The sequence below is a fragment of the Schistocerca americana genome, chromosome 3 (assembly GCF_021461395.2).
Source record: "Schistocerca americana isolate TAMUIC-IGC-003095 chromosome 3, iqSchAmer2.1, whole genome shotgun sequence".
NCBI lineage: Eukaryota > Metazoa > Arthropoda > Insecta > Orthoptera > Acrididae > Schistocerca > Schistocerca americana.
Window position 1 is genome coordinate 372,363,727 of NC_060121.1, and position 23,375 is coordinate 372,387,101.

Below are 23,375 nucleotides of genomic sequence, written 5' to 3' on the forward strand. Positions count from 1 at the left end.
TTCTCCTTTTTAGTCTTATGTGTTTGAAATTCGTCAATCGATTTCAATTTCGATGACACTACAAGAGAGACAGTTGGTAACTGTCAGGTTTGTTTCAGTTCCTCTTTACATCTACATCTACATCATACTCCGCTAGACACCTAATGGGGTTTGGCGGAGGTACTTTCGGTACCACTATCTGGTCCCTCCAACACTGTTCCACTCGCGAATAGTGCTTGGGAAGAATGATTGTCGGTAAGTCTCTGTATTGTCTCTAATTTCTCGAATTTTCTCCTCGTGGTCAGTACGCAAGATGTATGTAGGGGGCGGGAGGGAGGGGAAGTAATATGTTGTCCGACTCCTCCTGAAAAGTGCTATCCCGAAATTTCAATAGTAAATCTCTCCGTGATGCACAACGCCTTTCTTGTAACGTCTACCAGTGGAGTTTAACATCTCCACCGGCCGCGGTGGCCATGCGGTTCTAGGCGCTTCAGTCCGGAACCGCGTGACTGCTACGGTCGCAGGTTCGAATCCTGCCTCGGGCATGGATGTATGTGATGTGCTTAGGTTAGTTCAGTTTAAGTAGTTCTAAATTCTAGGGGACTGATGACCTAAGATGTTAAGTCCCATAGTGCTCAGAGCCATTTTTTTTAACATCTCCGTAACGCTCTCTCGCCAGCTAAACAATCCCGTGACGAAACGCGCCGCTCTTCGTTGTATCTTCTCTATCTCCTTTATCCCACATAGATGAAAAATATTCAAGAAACGGGCGAACAAGCGCCTTATAAGCCACCTCTTTCGTGGATGAGTTACATTTCCTTAAGATTCTTACGGTGAATCTGAGTCTGGCGTCTACTTTTCCCACAATCTGTTTTATATGGTCATTCCACTTAATGTCACACTAGATAGTTACTTCTAAATATTTTACGGCAGACACTGTCTCCAGCTGTTTGTCATCAATAGTGTATCTGTACAGTAGTGGATTTCTTTTCCTATGTATGCGCGATATGTTACATTTATTTACGTTCAGGGTCAACTGCCAGAGCCTGAAAAAGGTTCAAATGGCTCTAAGCACTATGGGACTTAACATCTGAGGCCACCAGTCCCCTAGACTTAGAACTACTTAAACCTAACTAAGGACATAACACACATCCATGCCCGAGGCAGGATCCGAACCTGCGACCGTGGCATGGGCGCGGTTCCGGACTGAAGCGCCTAGAACCGCTCGGTCACAACGGGCGGCCCAGAGCCTGCACCATTCATCAATTCTCTGGAGGTTATTCTGCAGCGACATCATCTGCGAATAGCCTTAGAGAGCATCTGACTCTTTCTACTAGGTCATATATATATATATATATATATATATATATATATATACTGTGAACAGCAACGGTCCTATCACACTTCCCTGCGGTACTCCGAATATTATCTTTACATCTGTCGATTTAGTTCCGTTGTTGTTGTTGTTGTGGTCTTCAGTCCTGAGACTGGTTTGATGCAGCTCTCCATGCTACTCTATCCTGTGCAAGCTTCTTCATCTCCCAGTACCTATTGCAATCTACATCCTTCTGAATCTGCTTAGTGTATTCATCTCTTGGTCTCCCTCTACGATTTTTACCCTCCACGCTGCCCTCCAATACTAAATTGGTGATCCCTTGATGCCTCAGGACATGTCCTACCAACCGATCCCGTCTTCTGGTCAAGTTGTACCACAAACTTCTCTTCTCCCCAATGCTATTCGATACTTCCTCATTAGTTATGTGATCTACCCATCTAATCTTCAGCAATCTTCTGTAGCACCACATTTCGAATGCTTCTATTCTCTTCTTGTCCAAACTATTTATCGTCCATGTTTCACTTCCATACATGGCTACACTCCATACAAATGCATTCACAAATGACTTCCTGACACTTAAGTCTATACTCGATGTTAACAAATTTTTCTTCTTCAGAAAAGCTTTCCTTGCCATTGCCAGTCTACATTTTATATCCTCTCTACTTCGACCATGATCAGTTATTTTGCTCCCCAAATAGCAAAACTCCTTTACTACTTTAAGTGTCTCATTTCCTAATCTAATTCCCTCAGCATCACCCGACTTAATTCGACTACATTCCATTATTTTCGTTTTGCTTTTGTTGATGTTCATCTTATATCCTCCTTTCAAGACACTGTCCATTCCATTCAACTGCTCTTTCAAGTCCTTTGCTGTCTCTGACAGAATTACAATGTCATCAGCGAACCTCAATGTTTTTATTTCTTCTCCATGGATTTGAATACCTACTCCGAATTTTTCTTTTGTTTCCTTTCATGCTTGCTCAATATACAGATTGAACAACATCGGGGAGAGGCTACAACCCTGTCTTACTCCCTTCCCAACCACTGCTTCCCTTTCATACCCCTCGACTCTTATAACTGCCATCTGGTTTCTGTACAAATTGTAAATAGCCTTTCGCTCCCTGTATTTTACCCCTGCCACCTTTAGAATTTGAAAGAGAGTATTCCAGTCAACATTGTCAAAAGCTTTCTCTAAGTCTACAAATGCTAGAAACGTAGGTTTGCCTTTCTTTAATCTTTCTTCTAAGATAAGTCGTAAGGTCAGTATTGCCTCACGTGTTCCAGTGTTTCTACGGAATCCAAACTGATCTTCCCCGAGGTTGGCTTCTACTAGTTTTTCCATTCGTCTGTAAAGAATTCGTCTTAGTATTTTGCAGCTGTGACTTATTAAACTGATAGTTCGGTAATTTTCACATCTGTCAACACCTGCTTTCTTTGGGATTGGAATTATTATATTCTTCTTGAAGTCTGAGGGTATTTCACCTGTTTCATACATCTTGCTCATCAGATGGTAGAGTTTTGTCAGGATTGGCTCTCTCAAGGCCGTCAGTAGTTCCAATGGAATGTTGTCTACTCCGGGGGCCTTGTTTCGACTCAGGTCTTTCAGTGCTCTGTCAAACTCTTCACGCAGTGTCGTATCTCCCATTTCATTTTCGTCTACATCCTCTTCCATTTCCATAATATTGTCCTCAAACACATCGCCCTCGTATAGACCCTCTATATACTCCTTCCACCTTTCTGCTTTCCCTTCTTTGCTTAGAACTGGGTTTCCATCTGAGCTCTTGATATTCATACAAGTCGTTCTCTTATCTCCAAAGGTCTCTTTAATTTTCCTGTAGGCAGTATCTATCTTACTCCTAGTGAGATAAGCCTCTACATCCTTACATTTGTCCTCTAGCCATCCCTGCTTAGCCATTTTGCACTTCCTGTCGATCTCATTTTTGAGACGTTTGTATTCCTTTTTGCCTGCTTCATTTACTGCATTTTTATATTTTCTCCTTTCATCAATTAAATTCAATATTTCTTCTGTTACCCAAGGATTTCTACTAACCCTCGTCTTTTTACCTACTTGATCCTCTGCTGCCTTCACTACTTCATCCCTCAAAGCTACCCATTCTTCTTCTACTGTATTTCTTTCCCCCATTCCTGTCAATTGCTCCCTTATGCTCTCCCTGAAACTCTGTACAACCTCTGGTTCTTTCAGTTTTTCCAGGTCCCATCTCCTTAAATTCCCACCTTTTTGCAGTTTCTTCAGTTTTAATCTACAGGTCATAACCAATAGATAGTGGTCCGAGTCCACATCTGCCCCTGGAAATGTCTTACAATTTAAAACCTGGTTCCTAAATCTCTGTCTTACCACTATATAATCTATCTGATACCTTTTAGTATCTCCAGGGTTCTTCCATGTATACAACCTTCTTTCATGATTCTTAAACCAAGTGTTAGCTATGATTATGTTGTGCTCTGTGCAAAATTCTACCAGGCGGCTTCCTCTTTCATTTCTTAGCTCCAATCCATATTCACCGACTATGTTTCCTTCTCTCCCTTTTCCTACACTCGAATTCCAGTCACCCATGACTATTAAATTTTCGTCTCCCTTCACTATCTGAATAATTTCTTTTATTTCATCATACATTTCTTCAATTTCTTCGTCATCTGCAGAGGTAGTTGGCATATAAACTTGTACTACTGTAGTAGGTGTGGGCTTCGTATCTATCTTGGTCACAATAATGCGTTCACTGTGCTGTTTGTAGTAGCTTACCCGCATTCCTATTTTCCTATTCATTATTAAACCTACTCCTGCATTACCCCTATTTGATTTTGTGTTTATAACCCTGTAGTCACCTGACCAGAAGTCTTGTTCCTCCTGCCACCGAACTTCACTAATTCCCACTATATCTAACTTCAACCTAGCCATTTCCCTTTTTAAATTTTCTAACCTACCTGCCCGATTAAGGGGTCGGACATTCCACGCTCCGATCCATAGAAAGCCAGTTTTCTTTCTCCTGCTAACGACATCCTCTTGAGTAGTCCCCGCCCGGAGATCCGAATGGGGGACTATTTTACCTCCGGAATATTTTACCCAAGAGGACGCCATCATCATTTAACCATACAGTAAAGCTGCATGCCCTCGGGAAAAATTACGGCTGTAGTTTCCCCTTGCTTTCAGCCGTTCGCAGTACCAGCACAGCAAGGCCGTTTTGGTTATTTTTACAAGGCCAGATCAGTCAATCATCCAGACTGTTGCCCTTGCAACTACTGAAAAGGCTGCTGCCCCTCTTCAGGAACCACACGTTTGTCTGGCCTCTCAACAGATACCCCTCCTTTGTGGTTGCACCTACGGTACGGCTATCTGTATCGCTGAGGCACGCAAGCCTCCCCACCAACGGCAAGGTCCGTGGTTCATGGGGGGGGGTTAGTTCCGTTAAGAGCGATATATTGTTTCCTCACACGTTTATCTCACGAAAAGAGCTTTGAAAGATTTAAAATCAAATAAGACAGAGGGAATACCATCAGAATTTCTAAAATCATTAGGTGAAGTGGCAACAAAACGACTTTTCACGCTGGTGTGTAGAATGTATGAGTCTGGCGATATACAAACTGACCTTCGGAAAAAATATCATTTACGCAATTCCGAGGACTGAAAGAGGTGACAAGTGCGATAATTATCGCACTGTCAGCTTAAAAGTTCATGCGTCCAAGTTGCTAACATGAATAATATACAGAAAATGGAAAAGATAACTGAGAATGTGTTAGATGGCGATCAGTTGGCTTTAGAAAAGGTAAAGGCACCGGGGAATCAGTTCTGACGGTGCGGTTGATAATGGAAGCAAGCCTAAAGAAAAATCAAAACACGTTCATAGGATTTATTGACCTGGTGAAAGCGTTCGACAATGTCAAATGGAGCAAGGTGCTCGAAATTCTGAGAAATATGGGGATAAACTATAGGGAGAGACGGGTAATATACAACATGTCCAAAAGCGAAGAGGGAATAATAAGAATGGACAACCAGGTTCTCAGATCAAAAGGGTGTAAGGCAGATTTGTAGTCTTTCGGCCCTACTGTTCAATATACGCATCGAAAAAGCAATGATCGGAAACAAAAGAAAGGTTCAGGAGTGGAATCAAAATCCAAGGGGAAATGATATCAATGATACGATTCGCTGACGACATTGCTATCCTCAGTGGAAGTGAAGAAGAATTACATTGTCTATTAAATGGAATGGACAGTCTAACGAGTACAGAATATAGTTTGACAGTATATCGAAGAAAGATGAAAGTAACGAGAAGAAGCATAAATTAGAACATCGACAAACTTAACATCAGGATTGGCGATCACTAAGTAGACCAAGTTAAGGAATTCTGCTACCTAGGCAACAAAAAACCAGTGACGGGCGGAGCTAGGAGAATATAAAAAGCAGCCTATCACTGTCAAAAACGCCATTCCGGGCCAAGAGAAGTCTACCGCTATCAGACATAGGTCTTCATTTCAAGCAGAAATTTCTGAGAATGTACGTTTGGAGCATATCATTGTATGGTAAACATGGATATGAGAAAACCGGAACAAAAGAGAATCGAAGCATTTGAGATGTGGTGCTACAGACGAATGCTGAAAATTAGATGGACTGATAAGGTAAGGAATGAGGAAATGCTGCGTAGAAACGGAGAGGAAAGGAATATATGGAAAACACTACAAGGAGTTGGGACAGCATGATCGGACATCTGTTAAGACAGCAAGGAATTACTTTCATGGTACTAGAAGGAGCTGTAGAGGGTAAAAACTGTAGAGAAAGACAAAGATTGGGTATATCCAACAAATAATTGAGGACGTAGTTCGCAAGTGCTACTCTGAGATGTAGAGGTTGGCACAAGAGAGGAATTCGTGTGACGTACAGTGAGAAGACTGATGACTCAAGGAAAAGTACTTACGGCTTTAGTGAAATAAACTAAGACAAATGAGATTCAGTCAGAGTGGTATAGAAACACAAAGCATTAGATTTTTATAAATCCCGACAGCCAACTAGTCACTGAGTTCAACATATTAACCCTTCCATTTCCAATTCCTTTTCGGAATGAGAGACATTAATGTATTATTATTTTACTTAATGTCATAGTAACAAGTGACAACACGAAAAAGTGATTCCCGCTGTTTCGTTTTCCAACGCAGGGAGGTGGATAGAGCGCAAATAGAGTGTCTCTCCAAGTTTGTAACTGTAATAGAGCTGTCCAACATGGACACCGTTCGTGACGCGGCCAGCGTCAATAAACGCGTGCATTTCATTGACACGATGTGTCCGGGAAGGCGCGACAGTAGCTCTCTTTGCAAATGTATTCATTTGGTTGCCTATCTGCAGGTGCGAACTAATTCTGTGCGACAAATCGGAGCAGAGAGTTAACAGTGAAACTTGAAAACAACACAGCCTACAGGCAAAATCTGTTATTACAAAAATTCTGCAAGCCATTAGCGGGCTTGCCCCTACTGCTGGGACATTGACACACTGTAATAACATGCAGCAACTTCCGACTGGTTCTCTGATAATGAGCCGATAGTACGACACACGTCCCAATGATAGTGAAAGGTTTAAGTCATACACAGACGCACGGGAAACAGTGACCTGTATCATAAGAGCCAATATGTTATGTTTCAAAGGAAAAAAAAATACATAAAGTTTTCAAGGACAACCTGATCGATGGGACGCAAATTTCACTCCCATTTACAACGTAATTTGATTGTGGCTCGCAGCACGCACCTAGTGGTGGGCACTGAAAGCTGACTGCATGATAATGATTAGGGCCGTCAGGTCCCTCTTACATCGTACCAGGGTTTCAGACACACAGAACTTTCTTTAACATCATAGTTTCTGAAATTGGAAAGAAGAATATACAAGGGTAACGAGGGCATACAGGAACTATGGTAATCCTTATTGTTGCTTTAGTTGTTAAGTCTTTGGCTGTTTTCTGAAGCTGGAGATGTTATTTAGTTTTCTAATATAATGCGGAAGTTATTCCATACACGGGACCGAGCGAGGTGGCGCAGTGGTTAGCACACTGGACTCGCATTCGGGAGGACGACGGTTCAATCCCGTCTCCGGCCATCCTGATTTAGGTTTTCCGTGATTTCCCTAAATCGCTTCAGGCAAATGCCGGGATGGTTCCTTTGAAAGGGCACGGCCGATTTCCTTCCCCATCCTTCCCTCACCCGAGCTTGCGCTCCGTCTCTAATGACCTCGTTGTCGACGGGACGTTAAACACTAATATCCTCCTCCTCCATACACGGGTTCATGCCACTGAGAAGGTATTCCAGAAAGTGGCTGAACGATGGGCGGGTCAGAAAGGATTTTACTCTGACGGGAACGGGTGTTTCTGTCGTGATGTTCAGATAAGACCGTTATGATCGAGGAGAGATGTGAGGCACAATATTCATTAATAAGACAGCAGAGAAGATAGTTTGTATGGAAATCTATGCACTTATCTGCACGCAGCCAGGGTAGCTGTACATGTGAAGGTGAAATATGATGTAGAAGCGGAGGACCTGTACTACTAAGGTGCATACCTTGGAGTAGCTGGACAAGTGCAAAAAGGAAACAAGAGCCGTAGGTGAAAGCCGTACTGCTTCACACAATGCCAACTGAATTTCAACACCTTTAGAGCTCCGTAATCATTACTTCCTTATTAATATCTCCACTCCAAAAACTTTTTGTTACATTCTGATCGTCTGCTTGCAAAGAGATCGCTCAAAATGCCTCCTTACATTGAACACTTTCATTTAGGATCCAAGCGCATTGTTAAGACTTGAAGAAGTGCAATGTGAACTATTTGTTACATAACATTCACTAGTGCCAAACTTGCTTTCCAGAAGTCAGGCGTAAGAGAGATGTGAAACCCTCTTCTACCTTCCTTGAGGTATTACGAGTGCTCTGATGCACTGTCCCACTGATGTCATTACATTACATCCTGGGCTAATAGCTTCAACTGCCCACGTGAGGTTAACAGTCATTCAAAATTTTAGATAAATAAGATGGGAAGTCAGCCGAATGCATAAACAGGAACTCCCAGTTGAGGCAAAAGCGTTTTTGACCAAAGGAGAACATCTTCGGCTGTGGCTGGAAGAGGTATTAAATTTAACTTTGCCTAGATTTTAAGACCTGTCGCTTTGTGTACTCTCGTACAGCTAAGCTGCAGCTTAAACGCGAGAGTGAGTCTGCAAGAGCGTGCCCAAGTGCACTCGACAAGTTAAACAGACTAAGTAAGCCCTCGTGCGAGAGCGCCTTAGGAGGAAGACAACTCCTTTGATAAAAGCTTCTAGCGCCCCAATCAGAAAAGAAGACCGCAGCGATAGGAATATCAGAGGCGAACTGGGGAGAATGGCGACAATTTAAACGGTCATCCTTACGGCAAGGACTACCCTTATTAATGTTATAAAATATAGTAGTCCAATCAGGAAATCATATCCATACCTACATTTACATACACAGCCCGCAAACCACTCTTTTGATCATGGCAGAGAGTACTTCGTACCAATATCAGTGATTTTCCATCCTATACCCTTGGTATATTGAGCAGCCTTGATAAGCATCGTAATCTCTTATATTGTTCTCATGATGCCTACACAAGATACACGATCAAGGCAGCAGAATTGTTGCACAAGCTTCCTTATGTACTGGGTTTCTAAATTTACCCATACGGATTTCGTGAAAACTGCGTCGCCTTTCTTCGGAAGACTGTCATGTAAGCTCCCCAACATCATTATTACACTTTAATAGTTAGTTAGTTTGTTTGTTACGAGTTCCACAGATAATTTGAACGAATTAGTTTATGGGGTACGAAACATGTATAGTTTCAACATTAATATATTTTTCAGTCCTGCTTCTGCAACTACACTTAAAACTAGACTTTTTCAAGACTCAGCCGGTTTTAAACAAAAATTCGTCTATTGAATAGAAAGAGTTTTACATAAGAAATTAGTTTAATTTTGATTCAAAACTTGCTTTGCTATCTGTCAGACATTTTATGTTATTGGACAAAATATCCAAAATTTTTGTTAATAGATATTGAACTTCTTTGTAAGCTACAGTCATCTCTATTAACTGGTAATAAGTCATTTTTTCATTTAGTATAGTAGGTATGAACATCACTGTTCTTCTGAAGTTGTGATTGATTATTTATGACAGATATACATATATGTATCTCATCACCTAAATCGTGACTGCGTATACTGCGGAAATGGAAAGTGCTAGTGATTTGCGGTTTTCATGAATGGATTGGTAGTCAGGGGCTCATACTGTTAGCCAGTAAACAAATTGTAATAATACTTACTAAGTGCGTTTTTGCAGACTTACACTTTTTTAAATTGAACAATGTCTGTTTATATTGTGCGAGTCTTTTACAAGATGTCGTATTTTAAAAAGTTTCCACACTGACACTTGTCTGTGCCACTCAACCTGCGTAGCCGCTAACTACGATTTTGTGATGTTTGCTTTGTATGCTTGTGCGTTCCTCGAGATCATTGTGATTTGCTAGTCATTTAGTGTGGGACAGACCAAGTAGTATGTCGTGAGAGGACAATGGGATTTACCAATGCGGAAAAAGCAAACATGCGCATGGGGTTTGGAAAGTGTAGAAATATGCAGTTCTTTCTTGTACGGTTTATGCGGCAAGATATCGCAATAGACGTCAACCATATCGTCAATTATTTATCAACCGCTTCAACCAGTTATGTGAAAGTGGTAATGCAACAACTAGACAATGTAACAGAAAGAAAAAAGTGACAGCAGAAGAGGGGAAAATTAATGTTCTTGCTGCTGTTGCAGTTGATTAGTACGTTAGCACCCGCACAATCGCACGAGGAAGTGGCATGAGTCAGGAAAGTGTGCTACGCATTCTCCGTCGACATAGAGCCCATTCCCATCACATCTCTCTCCATCAAGAGCTGGACGGAAACGATTATGAGAATCGCATTAACTTATGTACATGGGCCTTAAGACAGATGTATCATGTATCTCGTTTAGTGATGAAGCCACATTTACCAGTGATGGCCAGGTAAACTGCTGAAACAAGCCCTATTGGTTTGCTGACAGTGCCCGTTGGTTTCGTCAGGTGGAATGTCAGCGACCATGGAGTGTAAACTTGTGGTGTGGGATAGTGAAGGCCGGCGATTCATAGACGGAACAATTAACGCGCACGTGTCGCAGCCTCCTAACGCACCATCTTCCACGGATGCTAGAAGCTCCTCTGCAGACTAGGAGGAGCCTGTGGTACCAACATGATGCTGTGCAGCCGATAGAGCACGAAATACTACAGTATGTCTTCGCAATTTGTTTCCAAATCGTTGGATCGGACCCAGGGGACCCGTACATTGACCGGCCCAGTTCCATGATTTGACGCCTGTATACTTTTCCCTGAGGGGGGAAGCTGAAAGACGCTGCCTGCAAGGACATACCAACTACACCCGATGATATGTAACGCGCTCGGTCATCTTAGCTGAAATGCTAGCATGTGTACAGCAGTCATCCCACACCAGACTAGAAGCGTGCAGTGCCGCTGCCGGTGGTCACTCTAAACACAACCTGTGGTGGTCAGTTGTCTCGTTACTCGTCAGAATCAACGTAACTTGTGTTTGCACTTGTGTTGTTCTTTAGTGTCTGCTACCGCAGGTATTGTACTAGCCGGTGTGGGAACTTTTCAAAATACGATATCACGTAAACGGCTCGCACAAGAAACCTGCAAAAAACATCACAGACATTCTAATTTTCCCTACTTTCAGTTTGTTAATATCAATAGGCATTATTCCAATTAAAAAAGTGTATGTTTGCACAAAAAATATCCTTTCTAAGTATTATTACAACTTGTTTCTTGGGTAACAATACGAGCCCCCTTACTACCAATCCATCCTGTGAAAACCGCATATCAACGGGATTTTTCATTTCCGCAATATTTGCGGTGCAAGTTTTAGGTGATTCACCTACCGTAGAACTGCTTACATTAGAAAGCAAAACAACAGTTTGTACAGACTCTTCTCAGCGTGGAAAGGAATACGTCGAAGAGCTACTCTATGTCCCCTACTTATTTGTGTGGAAAACATGCTTGGTCCCATTATTTATTTGCTACAATATGCGGATGGTGGCTGCTTATATACTGCACCTGTCAGTCTGGAACTGTGTTGGTCGTGGATGGATAATGGTACTCACCTACGATCTGAAAGGTCGATGAGGAACGGTGTCAATTTGTCGCGTGAAAAATCTTCTTTATTTTTCTTTACACGAAAACACCGAACGTAACTATTGAATACGATAAGCCTGGGTCCTTTTAGATTGGTTCAAATGGCTCTGAGCACTATGGGACTTAACATCTGTGGTCATCAGCCCCTTAGAACTTAGAACTATTTAAACCTAACTAACCTAAGGACATCACACAACACCCAGTCATCACGAGGCAAGGAAAATCCCTGACCCGGCCGGGAGTCGAACCCGGGAACCCGGGCGCGGGAAGCGAGAACGTTACCGCACGACCACGAGCTGCGGACGGTCCTTTTAGATTTAACGCACGAACATCAGCAAAAGTATTGGGGCTTCTTCTGGATATTAGACTATCCTGGATTAATCACGTTAATTATAAGTCACGAAAACAGAAAAATCTCTGAATGTCTTAGGTGCCGCAAGTCGTATGTGTTCGGTAGCCCAACCGGACATCTTCTTCATGTTACACTACGGACTGTTATGCTCTGTTACTGACTACGAAAATTTTCCATTTGTGAATTCTACACATTATGTACGAAAAAACTAACTGTACTTAAATTTCGGGCTGTTAGGAAGTGTCTAGGAAAGATGGACAGAGAGGGGTATGGGTGGAGGTGATGGTTAGGGGCAGGCGGCATGGATAAAGAGAGGAGGGAGAAGAGTTGGATAAGGAGTGAGGGGATCGGTGGATAGAGGGAAAGGAGAAGGGGAATAGAAAAGGGGTAGGAGATGTTAAGAGAGGAGGCAAGAGGAGATAGGGAGAGAGTGGGGAGGAGATGGAATAATAGAATTTTGTAATAAATAAATACTTTGGCAATGCCGCGTTTCTCAGCTAGTCCTAAAATGAAGTAACCGACGTTTCGGCCATGTTGCAGCGGCCTTTCCCTGGGCATAGACTAAAGTATTCGGTAGTTTGTACATTAGTGAACTGGATTTCTAAAGGTGTCATAAGGTGAACGACGCCACATTTCTCAGTGTTATTGGCTCTGAAAGGCCACTGGTCGGTGTAAGAACGGAGGGAGGGGATATGTCTCAGAATATTCGTGGGTGACACGCCTGCTAGTAATTGGTAGCCCGCTACGAGGCAGCGACAAGCTTCTGTGTGGCGTGTTCTCCCGCAGTTGGCCGCTGCTCTGTGATCTCTCGCGGCCCGTCGTACCACGATCGCTGGCATCCAGGACGCCAGTGACTTGTAGTCGCCTTCCCTGTTAAAGTTCTCAGGGTGCCTGAGGATTTCAGTTGCCTTCCATATTTTGCGAGTGTGCATCCACGGCCATCCTGAAAATATTAGTTCTTCTTGGAAATTAATAGCCTGCCCACAATCACGCTGGTGCTCCATTAGGACCGATTTGTTGTGCCGGTTTGATACATCCTCTGCAAAGCACCGTGCTTACTCCATCACCGACTCCCTTGAAATAAGTGCGCCACGGGAGTTGATTTATTTATTTTCCGTATTTAACTTACTACTGAATTTAGTTGTTATTCTTACTATTTTATGGCCATACTGCTCGATTATAAAGGTGTTAGCAACTTTTTCCGTTCTTGTTTGATACTGTTGTTACCGCTGATGTGGTGAGCTCGGGCAATCAGTGTGTATAGGACGGTTCAGTTCTGAGCCGGATGAGAATAGGATTCGGCGAGTAGATAGCGACTGGTGTGGGTAGGTTTCCGGTAGACGCTATGCTCCAGTTTGTCACCGAGAGTTTCGTAGACCTTCCAAGTTCACGAAAGGCACTGCATCGTCATCTTCCTGTTATAGCGTGAACTGGACGTTCGTATGCAGACTGTTAATATACTGCTGTAACTTACGCAACTATGCTTCTCCATGAAGCAACATGACGAATGTGTAGTCCACGTATCACAACCGACAGCGTGAGCAGAACTCTGCGGAGCTAAAAGCAGTTCGCTCAAATGCTTGAATGAAGAAATCCGTCCGCCTGTTCTTAGTATTTATCCCGTTAGGTGCAACATGTTGACCACAAACATTATAGCACTAGATCACCGATTTTCGATGAAATTAGATGATCGTATGGCATTACTGGTTGGAGGGGCCCGTCTGTGTTTGTTCAGGCACGTGCTACGAGTCTTTCTGTTTGACGACACATGGACGACTTGCGCGTCTTTGTGATGGAAGATGAGGTGAAATGATTAAAGCAATACAAACATCAAGTCCCCGAGCGAAGAAAATCACCGACCTGGGCATGGGAATTCAACCCGTGCCCCCGCCATCTAGATGCAGCGATGCTAACCACGAGCTAGGACACGCATCAGATGGTATCCGTTCGTGAGTGGTGCTGATAGTCTATTCTACTGATATGTTGGTGAAGAGAGACTTAATGTCAAGGGTGTCCGTTGCATTCATTTTCTGTGCGCGACCACGCTGCTGCTACGATCGCAGGTTCGAATCCTGCCTCGGGCATGGTTGTGTGTGATGTCCTTAGGTTAGTTAGGTTTAAGTAGTTCTAAGTCTAGGGGACACGACATTAGGAAGGTGTACCAGTTTCTTTGGCTCTTCAGTGTAGTGTTGGTGCAAGCTGATAACTGTTACGACGACAAGCTCTCCACACGAAAGCAGCCAGAAGTTTATCATTCTGACCAAAATGATTTTAACGGGCTCGACAATCTCTAACCCGCTGCTGTTCGCGAGGTACTACATGCAGTCGTTCAGTGGCCTTCCTATGAAGAAGTGCTCGCCATTATGTGTCATGATGTTCACGAAACACGCCACGCGGAATTTAAGTACGACAAGAAAGTTCACGCGCAACTTCCAAACAAAACCGCTTAAAATATGCAAGCTTCCACCAAATTTATCAATAATGCAACTGCTTTACATTTATGATACGAGAGGCGACAAAACGTAAGATTTTCTTCATCGTGGAACGAATTTGCGTAGAGCGGTCTAACATTGGTGTGCACTGCAAGAAGGTTCCCGAGTGACTCTTAGAGGCACAGAACCTTATTACAAACCCCTCCACAAAGCACGGAGGATGCTTAATTCCTATTGACTGATGATTTAGGCAGCCTATTGGAACAGCTCGCGTGCTCACACTTTTGGTAATTCCTAAGTCATCCAATACAATCACAGAGAGCAATTTATAAAAGAGATTCTAATTTCACAACCTGCTGATTCCGCATTTAACATTTGACGATGCCACTATGGCTGCAGCACGTTAGGACTTTGTTTTTATGAAACAGATCTGATCTTGGTCATTAAAGACAGAAGCCGGTAGTCTGTTAACAAAAAGTTTGTGACCATAGACGTAAATTAAAGGAAACTTAGAGATTCTAATTTTACGAAACCAAATTTAATTTTAAAAAAATACGGCTTATTCGCGGAAATGAAATAGTAATTGATTCAATTTCAAACTTCTCTTGTGGCTGCTTTTATACACTCCTGGAAATTGAAATAAGAACACCGTGAATTCATTGTCCCAGGAAGGGGAAACTTTATTGACACATTCCTGGGGTCAGATACATCACATGATCACACTGACAGAACCACAGGCACATAGACACAGGCAACAGAGCATGCACAATGTCGGCACTACTACAGTGTATATCCACCTTTCGCAGCAATGCAGGCTGCTATTCTCCCATGGAGACGATCGTAGAGATGCTGGATGTAGTCCTGTGGAACGGCTTGCCATGCCATTTCCACCTGGCGCCTCAGTTGGACCAGCGTTCGTGCTGGACGTGCAGACCGCGTGAGACGACGCTTCATCCAGTCCCAAACATGCTCAATGGGGGACAGATCCGGAGATCTTGCTGGCCAGGGTAGTTGACTTACACCTTCTAGAGCACGTTGGGTGGCACGGAATACATGCGGACGTGCATTGTCCTATTGGAACAGCAAGTTCCCTTGCCGGTCTAGGAATGGTAGAACGATGGGTTCGATGACGGTTTGGATGTACCGTGCACTATTCAGTGTCCCCTCGACGATCACCAGTGGTGTACGGCCAGTGTAGGAGATCGCTCCCCACACCATGATGCCGGGTGTTGGCCCTGTGTGCCTCGGTCGTATGCAGTCCTGATTGTGGCGCTCACCTGCACGGCGCCAAACACGCATACGACCATCATTGGCACCAAGGCAGAAGCGACTCTCATCGCTGAAGACGACACGTCTCCATTCGTCCCTCCATTCACGCCTGTCGCGACACCACTGGAGGCGGGCTGCACGATGTTGGGGCGTGAGCGGAAGACGGCCTAACGGTGTGCGGGACCGTAGCCCAGCTTCATGGAGACGGTTGCGAATGGTCCTAGCCGATACCCCAGGAGCAACAGTGTCCCTAATTTGGTGGGAAGTGGCGGTGCGGTCCCCTACGGCACTGCGTAGGATCCTACGGTCTTGGCGTGCATCCGTGCGTCGCTGCGGTCCGGTCCCAGGTCGACGGGCACGTGCACCTTCCGCCGACCACTGGCGACAACATCGATGTACTGTGGAGACCTCGCGCCCCACGTGTTGAGCAATTCGGCGGTACGTCCACCCGGCCTCCCGCATGCCCACTATACGCCCTCGCTCAAAGTCCGTCAACTGCACATACGGTTCACATCCACGCTGTCGCGGCATGCTACCAGTGTTAAAGACTGCGATGGAGCTCCGTATGCCACGGCAAACTGGCTGACACTGACGGCGGCGGTGCACAAATGCTGCGCAGCTAGCGCCATTCGACGGCCAACACCGCGGTTCCTGGTGTGTCCGCTGTGCCGTGCGTGTGATCATTGCTTGTACAGCCCTCTCGCAGTGTCCGGAGCAAGTATGGTGGGTCTGACACACCGGTGTCAATGTGTTCTTTTTTCCATTTCCAGGAGTGTACAAAGGCATGCACACTGGGAGATACGCCACATGGTTCATGATTACACAGGAACTTTCCCAAGATACATTTTACACAGTTTTTAATAAAATAAAACAGCCACACTTTACATATGTCCTCCATACACTCTCTCACTCTCTCAACAACATTCACACAACAAAGCATAATTAAACAATAATTTTCGAAATTGCTACTATTGCGTCAGCAGCTATTGCAATGAAAGCAAACGAAAGTCTACAAAAATTAACTTCTATGAATTGAATCCTTTTTGTTACAGTTTCAACTGATACTATAGATGAATACAGTATAGACTCTAGCTTAGTTTTGTAACACCAGGTTTTTAGGTAGAATTTAATATTTCGAAAAGTATTTAGGGTATTGAACTGAGATTTTTACGGTGCCGTACATACGCCCGCGATAGCTAGCTCGCGGTGCCCCAGCGGACCGAGAAAGCTGTCCTCATGAGAGAATTAAAAAGCTCTCTCATCAGGTACTGGGCAAGACACACTACTTCACTGCAAGGTGTTCAGGTTTAGAATAATTTGCTACGTTACAGCAGTACACAGAATTTTTATTATGGCGACACCAGCCGCATAAGCCTCCTTATTTATGAACGAAATTTCAGTCCAAAACTGTTGTTCAAGCTGCTCCTTCTTTATAATGGTCTTGAGTAGAGCCAAAATTTGGTATTTGGTGTGCAGAGATTTGACAGACTATGCAGAAGTTAGAGAGGATGATGAGGAAAGTGTGTGTGTGTGTTTGCGTGCAGGCGTCGCTGGCGGAGTGGCAGGTACGCACGCTGTGCCTGTCGACGCGCGAGCTGTTCCTCCAGCAGCCGATGCTGCTGGAGCTGGAGGCACCCGTTAACGTGGCCGGCGACATCCACGGCCAGTACGACGACCTGCTGCGGCACTTCGACAAGCTGGGCCACCCGCCCGCCGCCAACTACCTCTTCCTCGGCGACTATGTCGACAGGTCAGTCACGCAGCTGCTGCCGCTTCACAAATAACACGTGGCATCGATATTTTGAAGAATTACTACCCATATTCATACACTGCTATAAGGCTGTCGATACAGCTAAAGCATCGCTGCATTTCCATGAGTACAGCTTCCATAATTCTTTTTTTTTTTTCTTTATTGTATTTCAATTCTCCATCGGGGCGGGCTGGCAGAAGCATATTCGCTGCTCTTCAGCCGAAAGACATAGAACATGCAATGGAAGACATTTAAAAATAACATAAAGGAGAAAACATGGTGTACTTAGATATAAAAAAGGGGAACATTAAGGAAGACAATAGACAAAAAGGGGCAACTGTAAAATGGAGATAAAACAGTCAAAAAGTAGCGCAACGATAAACCGCTCAGTGAGACAGTTAAAAGAACACAAGGCGCAGTATGACCGGAGCATAAAAGTATCGACGGATGGCGTAGCACCTAACAATCACCAACAGTAACACTAAGTACAAGGCCAGCACACAATTAAAATCACACCTCTCGACGCACAGGAGAACAGCACGAAACACAACTCTGACATGGCACACTGATGACGATGATCAAAATGGAGGATCTGCCAGGCACAAGGAGAAGAAGGGAGGGAGGGGAAGAGAGGGGGGAGATGGGCGGATGGGGCGCCAAAGAGGGCCATGGTGGGAGGGACGTGGGAGGGAAAGAGGTGAGGATGTGGTGCAGGGTCTCAGGGGGGGAGGAGGGAAAGCCGCTCTGGGAGGAGGAGAGGAGAGGAAAAAGGGGGCCCTGGGGAGGGGGGGGAGAACAAGGCCAGGTTGTAGTTGGAAGGAAGGGTATATATCACGGCGAATTTCGTCATCCGGGAGGAGGAGGCGCTGGAAATTGCCCTGATGAAGAAAGTGGAGGGTGTGGAGGTGGAGAGAGTGAGGAATACAGCGATATGGGTGCAGCAATGGGTGGGGGATGGAGAGGAAGGAGGAAACCAGGGGGTGGGTGGGGGGGATCAGGCCTGTGGACAGTGTAAAGGAGTTGGAGATGTTGGAGGTAAAGGAGGAGGTGGGAGAAGGGGATGAATTCATACAGGAACCATGTTGGGGAAGGGTGGATACAGAAGGCAAGCAGAGCGCATGGCATTCGATGATTTGGAGGGCCTTATAAAAGCGGGTGGGTGCAGAGATCCAGGCAACGCCGTCTTAGATCGGCGAAGGAGAAAAGAGACCCACTTGCAATGTCGGGAATGTACCGCATACCATGCACATGCGGAAAAGTTTATGTCGGAATGACTGGACGATCCATCAACACCAGGAGCAACGAGCATAAGCGACATTGTAGGTTGGGGCAGGTGGAGAAATCGGCCGTGGCAGAACACGCACTGAATGAGACCGACTACGGAATAAAATTCGCCGACACGGAAGTTCTGGCTGTAGAGAACCACTATCACACGCGCTTGTTCAGAGAAGCGGTAGAAATACAAAAACACGCGAACAGTTTGAACAAGAAAGAGGAAAGCCTTAAGGTAAACGGATCCTGGCTTCCCGTACTGCAGCGAACGACCGTCGCTGGTAGCAAGAGGAGAACCGCACCGGAAATGACCGCGTAGAAGCCCTCGGACGTTGGCGCGCCAGGTACATATAGTCCGCGCCCGCGAGCTCGGCTCCAGTTCACCACCGGCAATGGAGGGTGAAGCTTTGACAATGCCAGCCACTCGTGCTGGCGAAACGTCAGAAAAATCATTAGATGAACGTCGGCCGAAGAACCCGAGACAGAAGCCAATAGGCAGTTTGTCAAAAACATCCATGTTCAGGAGTTGCTCCCTGCTGACCTGCCAGCAAGACAAAAGTTCACTCTGTAATTTCTTGCTCGCATGCAAGAGGACAATGAATGGCAATGGAACACTCTGTGGATAGACGAAGCTCATTTCCACCTCCAAGGACATGAAAATATGCAGAATTACAGAATACAGAATACAGGCGACTGAAAATTTGCGCCCACATTAACCGGTACCACGTCATTCTGCAAAGATGACTGTGTGTTGCGGGTTGACTACATCGTTTATCATAGGGCCGTATTTTTTTTAGAAAACTTGAGTCGTGGGGGCCCTGTTACGTTTACCGTAACTGGTAAACATCATAAGAGGCTTTTGCACACCAAAGTCATCCCAACCCATCAACAACATGGATGTGTGAATATGATCATTTTTATGTAAGATGGCGCTCCTCCGCACATTTCAGAGCCAGCGAATCGGCTGCTGCGGAGGCATTTCAGAATTCCGTCATTTTCCTACAGCCTGGCCTTCCAGATCATCCTATAATCCACGTTACTTCTGGCTGTAGGGTTATACGAAAGACGTGTTCAGGGGTCCAATTGCGAACGTAGCTGCACTGAAAGTAATCTTTGTGCAATGTATTTTGAACGTGACCCCCGAGACACTCAGAACTGTTGTGGAATATGATATTGTTCGATTTCAATTAGTGGCAGAAAACGGTGGACAGCACACTGAACATGCCTTGCGCCAGTACCACGTCTATTAAAAACCGAATGTAATTTTGCTTCTTATCCGGTTCTTGGTCCAAGGACAATTAAAAAAACGATTTTTTCCTATCCGATATGGTACAACCATACTGTGGTGAATGGGCTTACCTAAGTAACTGCGCCACAATTATTGACTGCCAAACTTGTGCAGTCATGCACGCTGAACCAGTACGAATGGTATAATGTACAACTCAAACCATAGCCGTTGTATTACGATTCATCTGCGTTTTGCGGCCGACCCTATTTACGTCAAGACTCTTGACAGCGCCATCTATTGGCAAATTTTTCGTTAATTTTTGTTTTGTTCCCTCTATGTCAATAAATTTCTGCGCAAATTTGGCGTCATTCTGAGCAGTGGTTCTCTCTACACAGCGTTTTTAAACTGGAACTTTAATAACGGACGCCCTGTGTGTGGTAAATATTCAATAATTTTTGATGAATCCAATTTGTCTTGTAGACCATAAATTTCATGTATATCACACTTACTCGTATTTTTAACTCGACATAGACATTGATCAATTCGTGAATTCCCTGTCTGCTGTTGACAACACACACTCACTCACCCTCACACTTAACTGAGAAGCGCATGAATGTCTGTGGAGGAATGGCAGCTCCTGGCTCATGGTACAGCTTCGAACACATCAAGCAAGAAGACCGCTGTGTTGTGCTATACAACTTAAATTTCTCCTCAAGATAATATGTGAAATTTATGCTAGAAATTGTCGCTGCCGTATGATGAAAGACTTAAGTCCGAAACTAGTTAACGGAGAAATAAACTATTCTTCACAATATACTATCTGATCAAAAACATTTGGATACCCCAAAATATGCTCAATTGGCCACTAGATGGCATGAGAAGCGGACCCGCTAATACTAAAGGAGGCATTGATTTGTGTGTGGAAAACTTACAGACTAATGCTGTATCACTGGCAAATTACGAGTACATTGCTCGATGGGACTTGGAGAACACCTACAAAGAACTGCTACAGTACAATACAGTACAGGAGGTAACTGAAAGAAATACTCAATAGGACGAACAGAAACGACGCTGGTACAAAAATTACTGTCAAGTCGCCGCGATTCATGAAGATTTCCTCAACATTAGAAAAGGCGAGACATCATTCCTAATCGGGTGTGTGTTAACCACCGACTGCGTGTATGCTCTGCAACGTGCTCTCGTACTGCCACCAAGATTTGTACGCGTTCTTGTGGTAGGACGTTCCATTCCTCTCCCACCACTATTGACAATTGGTGGATGGTCGTTGGGGCATGAGTACGAGCTACAGTGCATGTCTCCAACACATCCCAAACGTGGTCAATGAGTTTTAAGTCGGTAAAAATGGCAGGCCAGCCGATTCGTCGAATATCCTCACGTTCCAAGGGCTCCTCCAGCAGCACAGTTCTGTGCGGTCGCGCATTGCCGTCCATAAAAATGAAGTCAGTGGAGCATGCACACCTGAAAGGACCGGCATGGGAAGGAGTACAGTGTCCCAATAACGTGAAGGGGCGAGTGTACCCTGTTCAAAGATTTTAGAGATCACTACGGACATGCAACAATGTGCCTCCCTGCACCATAACACCTTGTAAGGTTCGTGTCTGATCAATAACAACTGTGTAAGCTGTAAATAACTTTGGTTTAATGTTGCAAACTTATCACAGAAATGCACGCATTTACACAGTTTATAATGTGACAATGTTACGACAGTTGTCAAACGAACGCGGCTCGTCCTCAGAAAGTGAAATAATCCTAAACACTACAATGGTAAATTTTAACTAGAAGTTTCTTTATAAAATTTCTCTTACGACTATGTCCTGATGTTGGCCAGTACTACGATAAATCATCCGATTCCAGTTCAAAGTTTGGTACTTTTTATGATGACAATCAAGTCTACGGAGGATGGTTAGTTTTGTGATAAGTTGAGCAAAAGATTACCCAAGGTCGCTCGAGTTTACAGTGGACGCAAGCATGTGAACCAGCAAGTTTATGCCTCTGCGTGCGGTATTTACCTTAGCTGCGATGAGCTGTCGCCTTCATGGCTGCTCTCACCCACTGAAATTCCTATAAAATTTAATTATGCCTTTGCTGATTTTTTTCAGCAGAAATTCTCCCTATCTTTCTCGCGATGCGAGAAAATATGCGCTCATCCCTAGTTTTGGAATATAGCGATATGCATGCGCATGACTGGAGCAGCGTTCATATTAAAATGCCCTCTCAGTCCTCACAATGACAATTAACCAACTGGCTGGTTCTCCACAGTGGGAGCTCAACGATGCTACAGCTAATATCTAGCTGAATGTCAGTCGCAGTGAACGCAGTGTTCAGTCAAATTTCTCCTCTGCGCGTACAGAGCGTTATGCACTCCGTTCTGCACTTGCCGCGAGTTCGGAGAAGAGTCCACCAAAATTTCGTTCTCGTCTTTCTCGTAGCCGAACTCTCTCACCACCCAGGTTCTTTCGTTCTCCACGTCATGGCTTTTTTCGACCGATAGGAGTGTTCCTCTTATTTTGTGGAAACTCTCTACCAATCACAAGGGCCCTACCATTGAACTGCGTCGAAATCTCGGCACTTTACTCCTTCCTAGTTCGTTTCCACGAATCCGACGTTTCGTGCCCACTCACACGTGTACCATTCGCTGTTCACGTGATCAACTGCATCACTGGTTTTGTTCGTATCCACTTGGAACAAGAGCTCTCCGTAGTGCCTCCCGGGGTGCAGTCTTTTATGTGTGCCCGTACTGGCTTCCCCACAAAATGTTTCCTCTCGCTGCATGTTTCACCTTCTGCTCATTGACATGCATTATATAGGAGGGGTGTGTTAATACTGTCGATTGAGTGTCATCCCTTTTGCATTACATACTTATAGGCAAATCTGCTCATTACTGCCGAAGTAAGTTGAGTGCCATATTCAGCTTCCCGTTACGATGTATAAAACTCTTATGAAAGGTGCGAAATTGACCGTCATTTATTCTGCCACCTTACAACCTGGACCATTAAAACTATCATTTTCGCCAATGTCCTTGGGTGTCTTAAAGTGTTCCCACATCTCATCGAATGAAGAAACCTCCAGCATTGTCGAATATGATTGTTTTCGTGGACCAGGTGTTTTGGTGTGGGCAAACATAATGTTGCATGAAGGTACTGACTTCCAGCTGTTTGAACATGGTACACTCAGCAATCAGCGTTATTGTGATATGGCACTCTTTCCCTGGATTCATTTTTATGGATGACAGTGTGGGACCTCATCAAACAGCACATGTAGGAACGTCTTGGACGTGGTATATTCGGCGAATAGCCTGGCGTGCCTCTTTCCCCGAGTTAAATACCATCGAGCACGTGTAGGATGCATTGCGGGGACGTACTGCAGCAGGCCCACAGTCACCAACAACCATCCAGCAGCTGGCAGCTACGTTGGTGGAAACACGAAACGCCCAACCCCAAGACCTCCTTACCACGCTCGTGGTAACACGCTGCAGAGTATGCATTACTGACCCTAGTGATCATACAACCTATTAAGAAT

General features: G+C 44.6%; 1 protein-coding gene across 1 annotated transcript in view; it reads left to right on the forward strand.

The window, feature by feature from the left end:
- LOC124607422 (serine/threonine-protein phosphatase PP1-alpha-like) overlaps nt 1-23,375 on the forward strand; it is a 558,241-nt gene that overhangs the window by 182,615 nt on the left and 352,251 nt on the right. Inside the window, exon 2 of the mRNA XM_047139747.1 lies at nt 17,130-17,335. Within this exon, the coding sequence (XP_046995703.1) occupies nt 17,130-17,335 (206 nt within the window). The remainder of the gene's footprint in view (nt 1-17,129; nt 17,336-23,375) is intronic.